This window comes from Camelus ferus, chromosome 17, assembly GCF_009834535.1.
Source record: "Camelus ferus isolate YT-003-E chromosome 17, BCGSAC_Cfer_1.0, whole genome shotgun sequence".
NCBI classification, from domain to species: Eukaryota; Metazoa; Chordata; class Mammalia; order Artiodactyla; family Camelidae; genus Camelus; species Camelus ferus.
In genome coordinates, this window is record NC_045712.1 from 23204398 (window position 1) to 23222587 (window position 18190).

Here is an 18190-nt window from a genome sequence, read left to right on the forward strand (position 1 = left end):
TATACAGGCATACCTCTATTGCACTTTGCATTATTGTGCTTTGCAAATACTGCATTGTTTTACAAATTGAAGGTTTGTGGCAACCCGATAAGCAAGTCTGTAGGTGCTATTTTTCCAAGAGCATTTGCTCACTTTGTGTTTCTGTTATATTCTGTTACAACACTTTGTGGTACATTTTGGTAATTTGCGCTATATTTCAGTCTTTTTCATTATCATTATATTTGTATGGTGATCTGTAATCAGTGATCTTTGATGCCACTATTGTAATTGTTTTTTGTTTTGTATATTTAAATTAAGGTGTTTGCATTGTTTTTTTTAGACATAATGCTATATTGCACACTTAAAGGACTGCAATATAGTGTAAACTTAACTTTTAGATGCACTGGGAAACCAAGAAACTAGTATTACTCACTTTATCGAGATATTTACTCTATTGTGGTAGTCTGGAATCTAAACTACAATATCTCGGAGGTACGCCTGTACTCTGACTTCTTTATGTTTAATCAGGGCCTGGCTAAACACTCAGTAACTTGAATAAATGAATGAAATCATGATCAAAATGAATTAATAAATATTCTGCTCTACATTGACCTTGATTCTGCCATCCTAATCTTTAGCTGTGAATATGTTCCTTCATTTGTTCATGTTTTGTGTCATAGAGTAGTTCTTACTAGGAAAAAAATGTAAGTTTGAATATTAAATATTTAAGTGATGATATTAGAATCAGCTTTTATTTTTATTCTTTTTTGTAGCTTTTAATATGTATCTAGAGAGAGAATTAAACTTATCATTTCCATCAGTGTAATCAAAATGCTTACTGTGTTCATAAGAACGTTGTGAAATGAGTAAAAAATCAGAAATAACTGAAATGCCATCAGTAATAAGTAGATAAATTACTGCCCATTTATAATATAGAATATCAATAAAACAGATTAAAAGAATTTATATCTGCTATAATAGACAGATAGCTATGAAGTATTAAGTGACAGACACACGTTGAAAAACAGTATATACATTTTTCAAAAAATACAAGAGAAACAGACACTGGTGGATGTTGACTTGTATGTAGAAAATGTGTTCTCAAAGAGCATATGCCAAAGTGTTTATCATGATTCTTTCTTGGAGGTAAGATTGTTGAGGATTGTGATTTTTGTTGTGTTTGATTTTTTTAATGATGATCATATTTGGTTTTACAGAGACTAAGTAGTAATGATATTTTGAAAATTCTTTCTAGGTGAAACTGTATCACATAATCATAGAGATCTGTTAGAATAGTTTTATTGCATTATTGGTAAATTTTCTTTAAGGTAAATATTTTTGTATCACCAGAAATAATAAAGACTTGTATAATATTAGGCGATTCACTGTCACTGGCTTTGGATGAGTAAAAATATAAAGGCTAGTTTGAGTTCATTTAAAACTTGAGTTTTAGAAATATGTTTCCTCTCTTATTTAATCATTTCACTTTTTTTTTTTTTTTTAAACCTATAGCTCCGTAATGGGAGGAATCCTTTAGATCTCATTGCTCCAGGTTCCAGGCTGGAACGTCAAGCTTTCCAGGACTCTTTAAGCACTTGGATTGTTACTGTAGTAGACAACATTGGGGGAAGGCTGAAGCTGCGTTACGAAGGACTTGAAAATTCTGATAATTTTGAACATTGGTTGTATTACTTGGATCCGTTTCTTCATCATGTTGGTTGGGCTGATCAACAGGGATATGAGCTTCAGCCCCCATTAGGTGAAGAGCAGTTTATCTTTTAGTATTACATAATTGTTGTATTATGTTTTTATTAATATCTATGAGACTGAAAAATACATTATTCTATATATTACAAAAGCCTTTGTTAGTTTGCATAATAGATTGGTAAAAATGTATATGGAGTAGTTAAATGCCTATTTCTCTTTCAGTTTTGTTGCTTTAACTGTCATTTGCCACGCATATTGATATTTCCTTCAGCCCCAATTCATACTGACCCCTTACCAAAATTAAAGAAAAATTCTCTATGTAACATTCAGGTAGAGGAGTAGGACAGGCCTTCAGTTCAAAGCAAATTGTTGATTAAAAGAAATTCCACTAACATTAAATCAGGAGTTATTGTTTAAATCAACTTACATTCACTATGTGCCCCAATTTGGATGTTACATTGTTTTGTGGACTACAGCAATCCCTGTGATCTTACTCTAGGTGTTTTCACCAAACTTACTACCCTGACTCGGAACAGAGGAGACAAAGTACTGAAGTTAAAGTGCAGGTTCTTTGAGTAAAGATGATAAAAGTGGGCTTGAATTCTTTCCTTTTCCCAGTGGAAAGTGACTTTTTTGTTTATGTGAATGCTTTCAGAAAAGTTCTAAATTGCGTAAGTTCTTGCATCATTTAAAGCATCCTGTCTTGTTTTGACTAAAGCCATCAGACATCTGAAAAATGAAGCTGAGTGGCAAAAGGTCTTGGCCAAAGTGAAAGAGGAGGAGGAAGAGCCATTACCATCTTACTTATTTAAGGTAAGAACAAAAACATGATGGAGGGGTGCTCATCTTCTCATAGCAGGGTAGAACAGTGTGGGGAGGTGCAGAGTGTAAAACAACCCCTGGCGTCAGTGAGAGCCTGTCATGTCTGAATGTCTGAGGGAGGGAAGAGGTTTGAAGGCCAGAGTGAAGATCATCCTTTTCTTTTCTCTCCCTAAAAGTAATCTAGGTTTTCTCCCGAATTGCCCTTAAAGTATTTTGAGGCTTTTCTACTCTTAACTACATAGCCCTGACTTGTAATAAAATAAACTTATTTTTCCTCCAGATGGTCCTTGTGTCCAATATGGAGAGTAGGAGCACTTCCTGTGGTTTTTTTCCTGAATATTTTCTTCCAGTCCAGGAAGAAAATTTTAGGATTAGACTATTTACTAGAAGTTGGACAGTTCCATTGTTTTAATTGAGTAGTATTCAGCTGTATATGAGTATAAAAGTAATGTGCAGTTAGTATATTTTTATTCCCTCTTGGTATTTGCATTTTAGGACAAACAAGTGATTGGCACTCATTCATTCTCTATAAATATGAAATTGGAAGCTGTAGACCCTTGGTCTCCTTTTGGGATCTCTCCTGCTACAGTTGTTAAGGTAAAATGGAGGCAACTCTCTTGGTAAGAATTCTTGTCAGGATGACTGGTGTAGGAAATTTGTAGTGTTTTGATCTTGAGGCTCTACTACTAATTCAGCCCATTGTTTCTCCCAGGCTGTGAGGGTAGAATTAGTTCTGTGCACATTTTACATTTTCAGTGTCCAGTTCTCTGTGGCCCATTCCTTTTTCAGAGATTGGTCACCCCAGTCAGCCAAAGCCTGGGGCACACATTCTTTGGGGCAGCCTCGCTGTACATAACTAGAGGAGATTTAACAGACAGGTAGCCCATGGTATCTGGAAACTGTGGAGGCAGGCAGCATCATCAGTGTGCACCCAGGAGCAGGGCTCACTCAGTGAGCAGATGTGTGGGAAGCATTTGATAAGTGTCCCAGGATTGGCCAGTAGGGTTGTTGTAGCTGTGGATTCCAGATCCAGACTTTAATCTTTTGGGTCACTGTCCAAAGTAAGGCTCTTGTTAGAAATGACCACAAGAACTGGGCAAGTTGTCAAAGCCCAGTTACTCAGTTACTTAGGACTGAGGCATAAGGGAGAAAATTTTGTTTTAGGACTAGAGCAGAAGCCCATTTACTGAAAGTAGAACCAAATGTGTGGTAAGAGGGATAGTTACTTGGAGGCTGAATCTTCTGACCTGTTGAGATTTAAATTTTTCATGCCTTAGAAGATTATCCTTAGATGAAGGAGGGATTCTGAACCTGTAGCGGGGCCAGAAAGTCCTTTCTGGAGTCTGAAGGGTGGGTGGTAAGGAGCCAGAGAAGTTCATAAAACCTCTTTGGCATTTGAAACTAGGCTAGAGTCTGAAAATCTAATAAATTGGTATAGTTGACTCCTCACTCAGCATAAACTAAATTTCTTTTGGAGCTCAACTACTTGGATTTGAATCTAGGTTCTGTTTCTTCCTGGCTGTATAACATGGGGCAAGTTATTTAACTGCTTTTTAAACTCTTGTTTTCTTATCTGCAAGATAGGATTGATAATGGTACCTCATTAAATTATTAGGAAGATTAAAACTGAATTAATACATGAGAAGTATTTAATTAAAACATTGCCTGACACAGAGAGAACATTTATTGAATGCTTAGTAGAATTACTAAAACACACTCAGTGTTACTATTAACGTGGCTATGAGTTTTTATAACATGCTCAGCTATGCCGAAGAAATGACGTGTGTATGTGTGTATGTATACTCAAAACCATTTATCTATATTATGTGTTAAATTGTACATATAGGTTTTTGATGAAAAGTATTTTCTGGTGGAAATGGATGATTTGCGACCAGAGAATCGTGCCCAGCGATCCTTCGTGTGTCACGCTGACAGTCCTGGTATCTTCCCGGTGCAGTGGGGTCTGAAGAACGGTTTACACATCAGTCCCCCTCCTGGTATGTATTCGTTTGTTCTGATTTGTTTGCTTCAAAATGAGAGTTATCAGATGGCGTTACCTGGATGTTTTGTCCCCCTCTCTCCTCACGTCCCCAACCTGTCCTTAATGTATTAGGGGCCCAGGACATAAACGAAGGCCTAGATTCCATATATCTGCAGTTTAAAAGTTATAAATTTAGCTTAGAAACTAGTAAATAAAGTGTGTTCTGTCCTACTGCCTTGATAAATGTCTTCATAACAACCTGGGGTTCCATGCAGCCTCTTTTTAGTCCATTCCATCTGTGTCTGTTGAAAGGTGGCAGGGCTAGGAGGTAGATTGTTGATAATTTTTAGGTTTCTGGGACTCCTTTTGGAGGGAAGACTCTTTGGACTTCAGAGGAAGGTTTATGGTCAAGAGTAGAACTCAGCCTGTAGGTAGGAAAATAAGCAGCTCGTTTTCCTTGTGTTTGCAACTTCGAAAAATGTATTCTTTGACCCTTTAATCAAGGCTGTTAACTATGACTTCACTGAGCTGAAATTTTAAATATTTTTAAACATAGGCTATCTGTAAGTATAAGGTGTTTATCTGATTTTTATGTCAGCAAATCAGATTATTTGATTGGCAGCGTATGTACATTTTATCGGTAGGCTTTTGGTAAAGCATAGCTTCAGTTTCTAAATGGTGACTGCTGGAACACTGAACTGGAAGTATTCTTCTGTTAACAAGAGTCACAGACTCAGAACTTTTGTCTTCCATTCAGCCTTCATTCATCCAACATTTGTGGAATGTTTGCTTCGAGCCAGGCATTGGGCCTGTCACTGGGGAAATAAAAGTGAGAATGGCAGTTCCTTCAATGAGCAAATGGGGAAAACAGTAACAGAGCCCCCAGGTTCTTCTTCATCAGTGAACAAAGTGGGAGTGCCTACCTGATGCTGATGGTGGTGAGGGACACATCTGTAGGAGCAAGATCTTGCTTTGCAGGAATGCTCTGGACATCCCAAGTTCCTTTTCCTGCCTGCTGCCTTTATGTGAAAAGACAATTTTATTTAAGATATTGGAGCTTTCAGCATTGTTATAGACAACTCAACCATCTTGGTAAAACAGAAGGAAAATAGTGGGTTATAGAATTGAAAATGGCAGATAATTTACTATCAGGAATTGAGGTGGAAGCAGAGAGAACATGGTGCCAGTCTGAGGTGGGCAGACAAAGTGATTACAGAGGCTGCTTGGCTGTGGGATAGAATGGTCTTGAGAGTGCGCCTGTGGAATATTGAGCTCTGGGGAGCAGGGAAGAGCTCAGACACAGTGGGGCAGCTGGACTCGGTTCAGCTCCTGGCACACAGATGGTGCTGTCAAGATACCAGATTAGTGGGGCTTCTATCAAGAACTTTGTAGACGTAAGTGGGGAGTTAAGCTCTATTTTTTATCTGAAATGAATTCGTGATTCAGATTATAAGAGCATTGAGATTCTGTAGATCATGAAGACTGTGCTGGGAGTATTGTATCAGTAGTAGTTAACATATGCTTAAGGAAATAGTTTTATGAAAGAAGTCTTCATTGATTAAATAGTGCTGTAGGTTATTTGCTGTCTCTTTTCCTTTAGAGCCTAAGTCAAAATATAATGATAATAAGATTGGATTTATTAGTACAGTCAAATCCACTCATAACTGTCTTAAATTCTTTTTGTAAATTATCAGCAACTAATTATATACAATATTGCTCAAATAAATGCTTGATTTGAAGTTTTAAAGTTTTAAAATTTATCTAGAGTTGCTCTATTTTATAAAGTTAACAATGCTTTAGATTTATAGGGTGTTTTTTCCCTCCTATAAAATGACCAAGTCCTCAAATTAGTGAAATTAGAAGTTGTGGGTGGATACCTGGCAGGGTGGTAAAGCCAGATGAGCACGTGTGGTGTGAATCATTGCTCTTTCGTCCCTACCCAGGCTACCCGGGCCAGGACTTTGATTGGGCCGACTACCTCAAACAGTGTGGTGCTGAAGCTGCTCCCCAGAGGTGCTTCCCTCCGGTGAGAGTCCTGTCCTCTCAAGACCACTGCTTGGGGCTTCCAGGCTGCTGTGCTTTCATAATTTTTACTCTGAAATCAGTTCTCTCATGCAACCCAAATAAGCCTCTTGTTGATTGTAATAAAATGATACCAGGAAAATTTCATTTACTGTGGAAGTTAATTAGTTTAAAAATTTTTATCAGTTTATTTCGTCTTATTAGCTGAAATCATGTGAATTTTAAATTTTGGTTTATGATTATTTTTGATGGCTCATTAATCTGAAAAAAATTGAAATATTAAGGAGAGAAAAATTATTAAACTTACTTATGGTTTACCAAAGCCAAACAGCAGCAAAAAGCTTAGAAAATAAAAACAACAGTTTTCTGCTCTGTCCCTTTTCATGGCTTCCCTTCCCAGAAGTGTTCAGGTCCCATTCTCCACACTGTTATTCTGATACTTAATTATAGTTCCTCATTTTCAAAATAATATGCTATCTTTTGAGTCATTAACTTTAGACTTATCTCTTGATTCTGTATTATGGTAAGTGAGCAATCTAGCTATTTTACCTTACCTTTCTCCACCATCTTACCTATCTCCTCTTCCTTTTAGAATGATACTACAATTTTCGGTTAAATCTGAATATGAGTATTTATATTATGTGCATTTAGATATTATTGACAGGTGAGCATTGCAGTATTGTATGATTGTTTTCTTTTTTAGTTTGTCCTCAAGTTAATAATTGCCTTGTTTTTCATAGCTTGATTTTCTTTGTTTCTATTGCTAGCTCTTCCTACAGCTGCCAGTAGACTCAAAAACTACTTGCACTTTAGGAAATCTGTGATTTCTAATATATTTATTTAGAGACAGCCCTCTTAACAACCTCCATTCCTTCTTTCCAGATGGGATACTCTCTTGGCTTGCTGTGTAGTTTTAATTCTGGAAACTTCCCTTCTGTGTCACCCAAGGAATTACTTTTCCCTATCTAAGGATTTGGGGATCCCAATTTTGTATATTCCATGGCCTCTTTTTTGGTTTACTCCCTTGTTTTGATGGAGCCTGTCTCTCAGTAGCTTCCTGAAATGGGATGCAAGGAATGTAAATTTTTGTGGACTTTTTGTGTTTGAAAATATCTTCATTGTACCAACTTGATTGATAGTTTCACTCATTGTGGAGTTTTAGGCTGGAAGTTATTTCATTTTAGAATTTTGAAAACATCAGTTTTCTACCTTCCAGAAAACATTGTTTTCTACCTTCCAGTATTGCTGTCAAGCAGTTGAAAGCCATTCTTACTCTTGATCTTTCGTACATGAGCTGCCCTTTTTTCTCTCTCCCTGGAAGATCCTAGAGTCTCTCTTGTCACTACATTTCAGTGTCCAGCCGTGGCACGGCCCACGGGCGGGTGCATGGCGAGCACATTCTCTCTGGACACTTGTGCCTCGCTACGCTGGGAGGGTCTCTTGAATCTCTTCTTTCGTTTTCTTCCTTTTCTTTTCTCTTTCTAGAATTTCTCATTTTGTTGGCCCTCTAGATCAGACTTCTAATTTTCTTTCTTTTCCCTTTTGTTTTTGTTTCTCAGGGTTTTTTGGTTTGCTTACTGGAAGATTTCCTAAACTTTATCTTACAACACTTATTTTGAATTTTGAATTCTTGATACCATGTTTTTAATTTTATAAAACTATTTCTGTTCTCTGAATATTTTAAATAACATACTGTTCTTGTTTTAAGGATGCAATAGTTTTTTCACCCTTCAGAGCATGTTAATTACTCCTGCCTTTGAGGACTTTTCTCCTCACATAATCTGCTTTCCCTAAGTTCCTTGTTGTGTCTGTTTTGATCTGTAGTTTTCATATCTTTAGATGTCTGGTAGTTCCTTGGTGGAATTTGTTTGTTTATATTTAAGAAATAGGGGATTACAAGAAAAAGCTTTGAGCACTTGGGTGGGACTTGTTAACTTTGAACTTCCCTGTGGGGCAAGATCTGGCTGGCCATTTGTTGGGTAGACCTTAATCTGTACATTTATGTGTTCCTCCTTGTGCTGTCATATCACCACAAGAAGTCTCTTCCAGGCCCTTCATGGAGGGCAGAGGTAGGGGCTGGGCCTCTTAGCATTCCGTATGCTAACCCCTGTTCTCAGCAGCACGCATGCCCTCAGCAGTTCCTGTGTCCTCCTGCCCGGATATTTCCTCCTCCCTGGAGGATAAATCCCATCTCCTGTAGGACAGGGAAGAGACAGCTGTCCTGGGGTGTGGAATGGAGGGAGGAGTTACTCTAGGGTTAAATGTTACTTGGAAAAGTTCTCTCAGTTGAGCACATGAGTTAATACTGAGTATGTATTTAGATTTGATTGACTTATTTTCTAGTCGATTTCTGAACATGAATTTAAGGAGAACATGAAGCTTGAGGCAGTGAACCCCCTTGTCCCTGAAGAAGTGTGTGTTGCCACCATTACTGCAGTGAGAGGCGCCTACCTGTGGCTCCAGCTGGAGGGTAAGTGCTGACACCCCTGCAAAGCCTTCCTCTGACCACTGTTCTTTGCTTTCCTGCTTACCCCTGTAATGTGGCTTGTTAATAAAATTAATTGGTTAGCTAAATAGGGGTCCTGTTCTGAGACTTCCAGTTTGTCATATAAGACTCTAAGCTAAAGATTTTATCTTTCTGTCTTTGACTTTCAAGTTCTAGGAAATGAATGTTAATACATAGCTTTCACTATAGGATCCCCTATTTTCTTGAAAGGGAAAGTATATGTCAAATAGCATATATTTTGATGTGACCAAAATATACAAGTGTGAGCGTTAATACCTAGCTTATTTGAGAGATTATATTTTGGTACCAATAGTACCAAAAGTATGTAAAATCAAAAAGATACATTATACTAAAAGTAATATTCAATGGTGGAACAGATTTGCGGACAGAAAGCACCATGTGAGTACTCAGACTACAGCTAACTGTATTTGGCTTGGGTTTCTTTTTCATTCTGCTGCCAAATAGTCAAACATGGTACCTACTGTTGTTCGTGGTGTGTAGACTTGGCCTTTAACGTAGACATCAAGGACAGTGTTGGATGTAGATGTTTATGCAGCATCTGCTGAGCAACTTGTCTACATGGCTCTCTGAATTGAGCTTACCCATCTACCTTCTAGGTTGTTCCTGAGTACGAAAAGCTAATGTTTTTGTTGGGTAAAACTGTCACTTTTGCCTTTTATTTTCCAGTTATTTCATGGAGTTGACTGTCATATTTTGTCAACCATTTGAGTGATACTACTGGTAGTTCCAATTGCTTGTTTGCTATTCCCTCACTAAGGGTCACCCTGTATATTCACTCCCCGTTTTAGTCTTTATACAAATATGCATGGGTGACAGTTGTCTTTTTTTTCTTAGTGTTTGTCACACATTAAGAAGTATGACTTCTGTGTAAAGGAAACTAGCTTAAGAGACTTGTGTCTGTATTATTGTAACCATAGAACATTGTCTAGGAAGTAGCTTGTGAAGAAAGCTATTTAATGGTCTTAAATTTTTTTTTTTTAAAACTAAACAGGTTCTAAGAAACCCATACCTGAATTTATTGTGAGTGTGGAATCCATGGATATATTTCCTCTGGGCTGGTGTGAAACCAATGGCCATCCCCTCAGCACTCCTCGCCGAGCACGAGGTAGCTGCCTATTTCTGGGTCAAAGGATTGATTGCTAAATTAATCTGTTGTGTGGCTGTACCAAATAGGATGAATCTCGACATTTCAGAGAAAAATAAAATGATCTAGTTATTTGTTCCCACATAGGAAATTATTTATTATAACAAAACATTTATTATAGTTTCTGTGGATCAGGAATCTGAACACAACTTAGCTATGTCCATTGGGTCTGAATTTCCAGTGAGGCTGCATTCAGGTGTCTGCCAGGGCCCTCGTCATCCCAGTCATCTTAAGGCCCAGCTGGGGGAAGATCTATTCCCACGTTTATTCAGATGGTTATTGGCAAGAGTTCATTTCCTCTTGGGCTGTTTGACTAAGGGCCTCAGTTCTTTGCTGGCTGTTGGCTGGAGGCTCCCCTCAGTTTCTTGCTGTGTGGGCCATTTCATAGGAGGAACCCACAGCCTGGCAGTTGTATTCAATCAGAGCCAGCAAGCCGGAGAGTAAGAGGTTGAGCAAGACGCAAGTCAGCATGTTTTGTAACCTAATCTTAAAGTGACATCCCACCACCCCACCACACCCTTTTAAAAATAGCTTTATTTATCATTTATATACTATAAAATTTGCTCTTTTAAAGTTCAGTTGACCCTTGGACAGTATGGGTTTGAGCTGTGTGAGTCTGCTTAAACATGGATTTTTTTCAATAAATATGTACGACAGTACTACACGATCCTGGTTTGGTTGAATTCACAGATGGAGAACCGCATATGCAGAGGGTGGACTGTAAAGTTATTCGTGAATTTTCTACTGCACAGGGGTTAGCACCCCTAACCTCTGTGTTGTTCAAGGGTCAACTGTATTTAAAACCTGGTTCTGTGTATATTTAACTAGCCAGTACTATAAATAAGTATTGATGTATCTTTATACAAAAACCCAAAATAATATTTTCAGGCCTCCCTGGGTCAGTCAACTCTTACGAACATTTTCTGGTGGGGATATAAAATGGTTCAGCTGCTTTGGAAAGCAATCTGGCAGTTCCTCAAAGTGTTAAACGTAGAGTTACAGGCTCATGAGAAGTGAAAACGTATGTTCACATAAAAACCTGTACACAAACGTTCATAGTGGAAGCAGTCCAAATGTCCATTAACTCATGCATGGATAGACAAAATGTGGTGTCTATACAACAGAGTAGTCCTCAGAAATCTAAAGGAATGAAGTATTGATACACACTGCAACATGGATAAACTGAGAACAATATGCTAAGTGAAAGAAGCCGGTCACAAAAGAGCATGTGTGGTATGATTTCATTTATAGGAACAGGCACACCTAGAGAGGGGAAAAGTAGATGAGTAGTTGCCTAGGGCTCGGGGGTGGGAAGAAGGTGGGAAGATGATTGCTTCAGGTACCAGGTTTCTTTTTGAGATGATGAAAATATTCTCAAATTGATTGTGGTGATAATTGCCCAACTCTGAATATACTAAAGACCAGTAAATTGTGTGTAGTCGTCCCTCTGTATACGTGGGGGATTGGTTCCAGGACCCAGCACAGATACCAAAATCTGCAGATGCACAAGTGCCATAGCCAGCCCTCTGTCTCTGCGTTTCTGCATCTGTGGATTCAACCAACTGCAGACTGCATAGTACTACAGCATTTACTGCAGAAAAAATCCACGTATAAGCAGACCTATGCAGTTCAAACCCATGTTATTCAAGGGTCAACTATGTGCTAATGTTAGCTTAATGTGTAAGAAACTTTTCCTTTGTTTATTTTGTTATTTATATTTTTGTTTTCTTTTTACAGTGAACAAACAGAGGAAAATTGCAGTGGTTCAACCAGAAAAACAGTAAGTAATATAATAGTATGTTTGAATAATTGACATTTGAAAGTTAGATTCTAGAAAAAGAAGTAACTTTTTCAGAGAGTGTATCTCCTCATCTATTTTCTCAGATGGAAGCAAAATCCTTTAATTCAGCTTTTAATAGTTTACATACTTCTCCTTACAGTATTGCATTTTCTAAGGTAGTGTTATATACAGAAGGGTAAAGTGCATTCTCAGGATATTCCCCAAATTGAGTTTTCTTTGGCTTTTGGACCCTGAAGACATTTGAGTAAGAGAGGAAAGTCTCTATGCTGGTATTTGTTAAGAAAGAGCAAAGATTGTGAATCAGGATATGATTTGTCACAGTGAAAAAACAAGATGAAGACAACAACTCTGCAAGAAAAGCCACACCCAGAGGAGTGCCTCTGTCCCATCAAGGAGCCCTTTGCAGCATTCCTTCATCCACGCTTTGGAGAAGCAAAGATTTAGTGGTGCCATAAAAATACAATGGTTCTGTGTGTACATGTGTGTTTTTAAAAACTGGGTTTTCAATTCTATCTTAGCTCAGGTTGCCAGAACAAAATACCAGAGGCTGGTGGTTTAAACAACAGAAACATATTTCTCACAGTTCTGGAGTCTGGAAGTCTAAGATCAAGGCACCAGCCCAATTTGGTTCCTGGTCAGAGCTCTTTTCCTGCCTTGCCAATGGGTGTCTTCTTGCTGTGTCCTCACGTGGCGTGGTGAGGAGGAAGGAGATCTTCCTTGTTCTTCTTGTAAGGCCACCATCCTGTTGGATTAGAGCCCTACCCTTATTTACTGCCTAAAAGCCCCATCTCCAGACACAGCCAAGGAGGAGGGCAGGGTATTAGGGCTGCAGCATATGTATTTAAGGGGACTCAGTTCAGTCGGCAGCAAATTCTGTAGAATTTATAGCTGCTTTTGTGACTATGTGAATAATAAATATGATAACTGATGTGGAGAGAAAGGCTACGGAATTCTGTCCCAGGTAGAGAAGTGAGAAGATAGTGAAAAAATACTGGCTTTGGGTTTTTCCTTGACTTAGTTGTCGAGACTAATCCAACGTTTTAGTCAGGAAGTATTTTAAAGATGAATTAGCCATTTTCAGTGATTGCTGCATATGGAGTAATTCTGTATTTTTATAACTTAATTTGTATTTACTTTTGAAACTGTTGGAAGAAGGAAGCAGGCCTGAGAAGTTTCTGTTCTTCATCTTAAAAAAATGAATACAGATCTTCCTCAACTTATGATGAGATTATGTCCTGATAAATCCATCTTAAGTTGAAAGTATCTTAAGTTGAGAATGTGTTTAACACACCTAACCTACCAAACATCGTAGCTTAGCCTACCTTAAACATGGTTGGAACGCTTACATTAGCGTATAGTCAGACAAAATCATATAGTACTAAGACTACTCATGTAATTTACTGACCACTGTATTGAAAATGAAAAGCAGAATGGTTGTAAGTGTATTGGCTGTTTACACTTGTGGTCTTTGGCTGACTGGGTTGCTGCCCAGCGTCATGAGAGAGGATTGTACTCTACAGCGCTAGCCAGGGGAAAGATTAAAATTCAAAATTCATGAATATATGTATGTATATGCATGACTGGGACATTGTGCTGTACACCAGAAATTGACATATTCTAATAGACTATACTTCAATAAAAATTTAAAAACAAAAAATATTCAAAGTATGGTTTCTACAGAATGAATATTGCTCTTGCACCATCATAAAGTTGAAATATTAAGTCGAACTACTGTAAATCAGGGACCATCTGTATTTTACTTGTGGTTTAAGAATCCCACAAGGAATTCTATAATTTGTTGCTCACATGGATGAAAGTTCACTTGAACGTGCATTGTCACAGCACTGTCTATAGACTTGTCCCTGTAGAATATGCACACAGTTTTAAAGACAGTTGCTGGTTTGTTTTTTTAAAAAAAATGTGATCAAGGAAGCACCTTTTGTTATAGATTTTGCAATCTGCCACATTTGCTTTCTTCTTAGACTTGAAGGAAACTAATCCTCACATTTTACTGACTTTAAGGATTATCTCATTATTTTGTTGTATTTTCTTGGCCCAGAATACCATCCTCGAGGACTGTCCATGAGGGTCTGAAGAATCAGGAGCTGAACTCCACAGACTCAGGTATAACTGCTTGTAATCTTATGGAAAAGAGGATGTTTAGTTTCTTTTAATGGACTGTCTCTAAAAATAGATTAAACAATATATTTGATTTATGGGCTATAGCTTTATAGAGGGGTCTCTTAATTGTGATTTTAAAGAATTATAATGGTCCAAGATGTGTTTAGCTTAATAATTATCTTTAGGCTGTTTTTTCTGTCCATTTATAATAATTTAGCTATTATTTACTGATAACTTGTCAGTGTTAAAGGCTCTGGAGGCCAATGTTATCATCCCTGTGTTTAAGTAAAGAGGCTTTCCAGGTCATGCTCTTTTTTTAAGCCTGGTGGTTGAGAAGTAGATATTTATTCTTCTTTAAAACCTTTGTATGCTGTACACACTTTGTAAATGTATTTCACAATTAAAGAAAAAAATAAAACACTGGAAAAAAAGATTGTCCCAGAGACAATGCCTGATAAATAAGACAAGGATCCTTGCTGGAGGCCTGAGACTTTTGTCCAGGAGTCTCTCGTTGGAACTGCTTTTGACTACCATTTGCTGGTTTTATAATGCTTAGCATCTTGGCTGTTACGTATTTTAGCATGGATTAGGCATTGGGGTGGTATTTAGTAAATGCCTAGAAAAGAAAAGAAACCAAAGCTTGGAGAGGTCACACAGCTTATGAGTAGAAGAGTCAAAAAGGGAACTCAAATTTTTCTCAAGTTCAAAACCTATCATTTTATCTCTTCTATACCCACTGCCTTTTATTTATGTCATATATAGAGGATCAGGGCTGTAAGACTCCCTATTTTTGATGTATTACCATTCTAATACCTACTGAAACTACAGAATTAAGACATTAATATCTTTTGTGACCATAGCCAAATTCTTTTTGGTTTGGGTTTTGTCATAGGTCAGGTTACCTTGGAAATAGAACCTGAGACTCTGATGTTTGCATGCAGGAGTTTCATTGAGGTGGGGAGCTTTGGGGAACACTCCTGGGAAGAGCAAAGGACACAGGATTGGGCAGAGGGAGATGAGCCATGATGCAGCTGTAACAGAAGTCCCGTCCAGTCCCACAGGGAGCCTTAGCACTGGTGTAGAGCCGTTCTCCCGTGGCAGTGTGGTGGCCGCACCCCTGTACTCCCTCACGGGTTAGTTCTTGGAAGTGGGCTGCTGCTCCTTCCCCATCTCACAAAGGGACCTTGGGCACAGTGGCTGTCTCCTACAGAGGGGCGGTTCTGGACTAAGGGTAATTCTGGGATAGACTTAAAACTGAGAACTGTAAACTGCCAACATTTCCAGTAGCAGGGAGCCTCCCCAGAAGGGGATCTGGATTTAGAGTTCAAAATGGACAAGTGGGTGCTGACATGCTGACTGCTGTGCTAAGACTGAGTTCTTAATTAGAGAGTGAACAGTGTGTGCTGTGGGGTCCTAACAGCAGTGGGCAGTGAACACATCTTTCCTTTGGATTAACAGGGCAGTATCCATCAGAAGAGCTTCTCTTTGCTTATAGGAAAATGAAAACGAAGATGTTTTAGTTTCTGAAACTAAAACAGATGTTTTAGTTTTTTACGCTTAGTAGCTCAATTGCCAGCTACTTATATGAGAGGATTTAAAAAACATTCTGTTGGAGTACAGTGTTCACAGTTATACCCCACAATAGCTAAAGAATTTAAAGATGTGGTCACAGCATACTTTAAGCCCTCTGAGGAACCCCAGAGGTGGGAGGGTTCCCACATCATCAAAGGCTGCCAACACACTAGTTCGGTGGTTTTAACAGGACAAATTGTTTTTCTGGATAATATTCACCATTACTCCCTAGAGATACTCCAGAATAGATTATTGAATAGTTAGTTGGTCTTCAGGAATCATCATGAATTCTTGAAGTAAATCCTCCACTTCCTGTAGTGATAGAAGCCTGGGGCTCTGGAACAATGTTGCATTAACCAAGAGTTAATCTGCAGTAATTAAGAATGTTGTTTGATTTCAGCAAAGTGATAGCTCTGTAATAGACTTGTTGTGAGTATTAGGTATTTCATGCTCAGACAACGTGTTAAGCTTCAAAATAGGTAGTTCATAGCTTTATATAATGGTGAATATCTGTGTTTTTCCTCCCACTAATCCAACTTTGGAAACATGGAGTAAAAGATGATTCTGTTCTGAGTATTTGTTTCTCTTCATTTCTTAGTTATGATTAATGGAAAATATTGCTGTCCAAAGATATACTTCAACCACCGTTGCTTCTCAGGGCCATATCTTAACAAAGGAAGAATTGCAGAGCTGCCTCAATGTGTGGGACCCGGAAACTGTGTCCTGGTCCTCAGAGAGGTAAGGTTCCTGTCTAGAGTAGAAGAACTTGGGAATTTCACAGCAGTCTCGTGGATTCATTCATATAAGGATCTACATGCCGTGGATGTGACGGCTCTAGGTGTTATCAAATGTGACTCACTTTCCTCATGTATTGGACAATGAACTGGGCACGTAATTATTTCTGCTCTGTAGAGGGCAGTTCTTCACCTAGCAGGTTCCCCTCTGTCAGTGTAGAAAAGTGTTCCATCAGAGACCTCATGAGGACCGTGCAGCAGTGAGCGTGTGAGAGTAGTCTTAAGCCTGAGAGGCTATGTGGCATTAACCCAGGACCACGCTAGAGCTGTGTACGCTTCTGCTGGACTTCCAGGGCTGCCCAGCCGGGTGCCGCACTGGGTAACAGATGTGAGGTTATTGAACTTTTCAGAAGCCTTAGGTAGGCCGGAGCTTCTGTGTGTACCTTGAAGGGGGAAGGATTTGGAAGCATATGCTAGAGTAATTTTTAATTTGTGGTGCCTATTTCTCTTGACCATAATGTTTAGAATATTTAAGAGGGTCTCATTACTGTCTTACTTGCAGCTTTGGTCAGCTGTCGTATCTTCAGTATTTTTATTTATTAATTTTTTTAATTAATATGACTAGCATTAACCACCTAGGTGACATTCTAGGGGATGGCAAGGTTCTAATGGTCTGCTTTTCCCCTTCCCAACCCATATTTCTGCTTTGAAAATGGAGCGCAGGTCCTCACTTTACTCATCAATGCAGCCTATAAACCCAGTCGTGTCCTTCGGGAGCTGCAGCTGGACAGAGACTCTGTGTGGCATGGATGTGGGGAAGTCCTAAAGGCCAAGTGAGTGGGCCCCTCTGCCCTTTATTCTTATTTGTCCTTAACAGGTAACAGAATTGGTTCTTTTATGGATAATATTAGGATATTTATGTTCCCTTGGACAGTGCTGCTTCAACTATTTGTGGTAAGGGACCGGATTTGTTTTTGTTTTTGTTTTTGTTTTGGTTTTTTACATTGCCATCCTGTTGGTGGCCAATACTGTTATAAAATATGGTAAAAATGGGTTATAAGAAATAAAGAATTTCAAAGAAAATACAGGAACAAGTTTTTTGTTATCAGATTTAAGAGCCATAAAATCACTTATGCAAGTTACTGTGAAAGATTATAAACATTTACTTTTGTTTTCTGACCTGATCTTGTCATGGACGGGTGACAGGTTATACTGGTCCATGGACCACACTCTGCTCATCACTGCTCTAGGGGAAAGACAGATTTAATGAAAGTCACTTTTCTTTTAGTAGTTAGTGTAGAATTTATTACTTGAAAACCTTAAACTTAGGAACAGAAAGCAGGAACCTTATTTTGCTAATATAAAAAACTCAGCTTTCAGTTGTCATAACTTACTAGATTATAAATTTGACTTAAGTACAATATAAATTCTTTATTTTTTTCATAGTCTTCAAACTGTAAGGGGCATAGACTATTCCAAGAAGTAAAAATATTTTTCGGGACTGTTAATATACTTGATTTTTCTCTGTGTAATCACTAGCCCAATAAACTTGTATCTGATGTCTTCCAATGGCAGATACAAAGGAAAGAGTTATCGAGCTACTGTTGAGATAGTAAAAACAGCAGATCGGGTGACTGAATTCTGCCGGCAAACCTGTATCAAACTGGAGTGCTGTCCTAATCTCTTTGGTCCACGGATGGTTCTGGATAAATGTTCTGAGAACTGCTCTGTACTTACAAAGACCAAATATAGTGAGTCAAGTTTTACAAATTTGTTAACT

General features: G+C 38.4%; 1 protein-coding gene across 11 annotated transcripts in view; it reads left to right on the top strand.

Annotated features, from left to right (window-relative positions):
• The window catches only part of SFMBT1 (Scm like with four mbt domains 1), a 103667-nt gene that overhangs the window by 75308 nt on the left and 10169 nt on the right, over positions 1-18190 (top strand). For 9 of the 11 annotated variants that reach the window (XM_032458284.1, XM_032458279.1, XM_032458280.1 and 6 more), the window contains 12 exons: positions 1492-1738; positions 2405-2499; positions 3004-3105; positions 4355-4505; positions 6433-6515; positions 8855-8981; positions 10030-10143; positions 11920-11962; positions 14037-14107; positions 16275-16414; positions 17134-17243; positions 17986-18161. In XM_032458284.1, the coding sequence (XP_032314175.1) occupies positions 1492-1738; positions 2405-2499; positions 3004-3105; positions 4355-4505; positions 6433-6515; positions 8855-8981; positions 10030-10143; positions 11920-11962; positions 14037-14107; positions 16275-16414; positions 17134-17243; positions 17986-18161 (1459 nt within the window). The remainder of the gene's footprint in view (positions 1-1491; positions 1739-2404; positions 2500-3003; positions 3106-4354; positions 4506-6432; positions 6516-8854; positions 8982-10029; positions 10144-11919; positions 11963-14036; positions 14108-16274; positions 16415-17133; positions 17244-17985; positions 18162-18190) is intronic. The other 2 variants (XM_032458285.1, XM_014564071.2) reach the window with 1 other exon arrangement.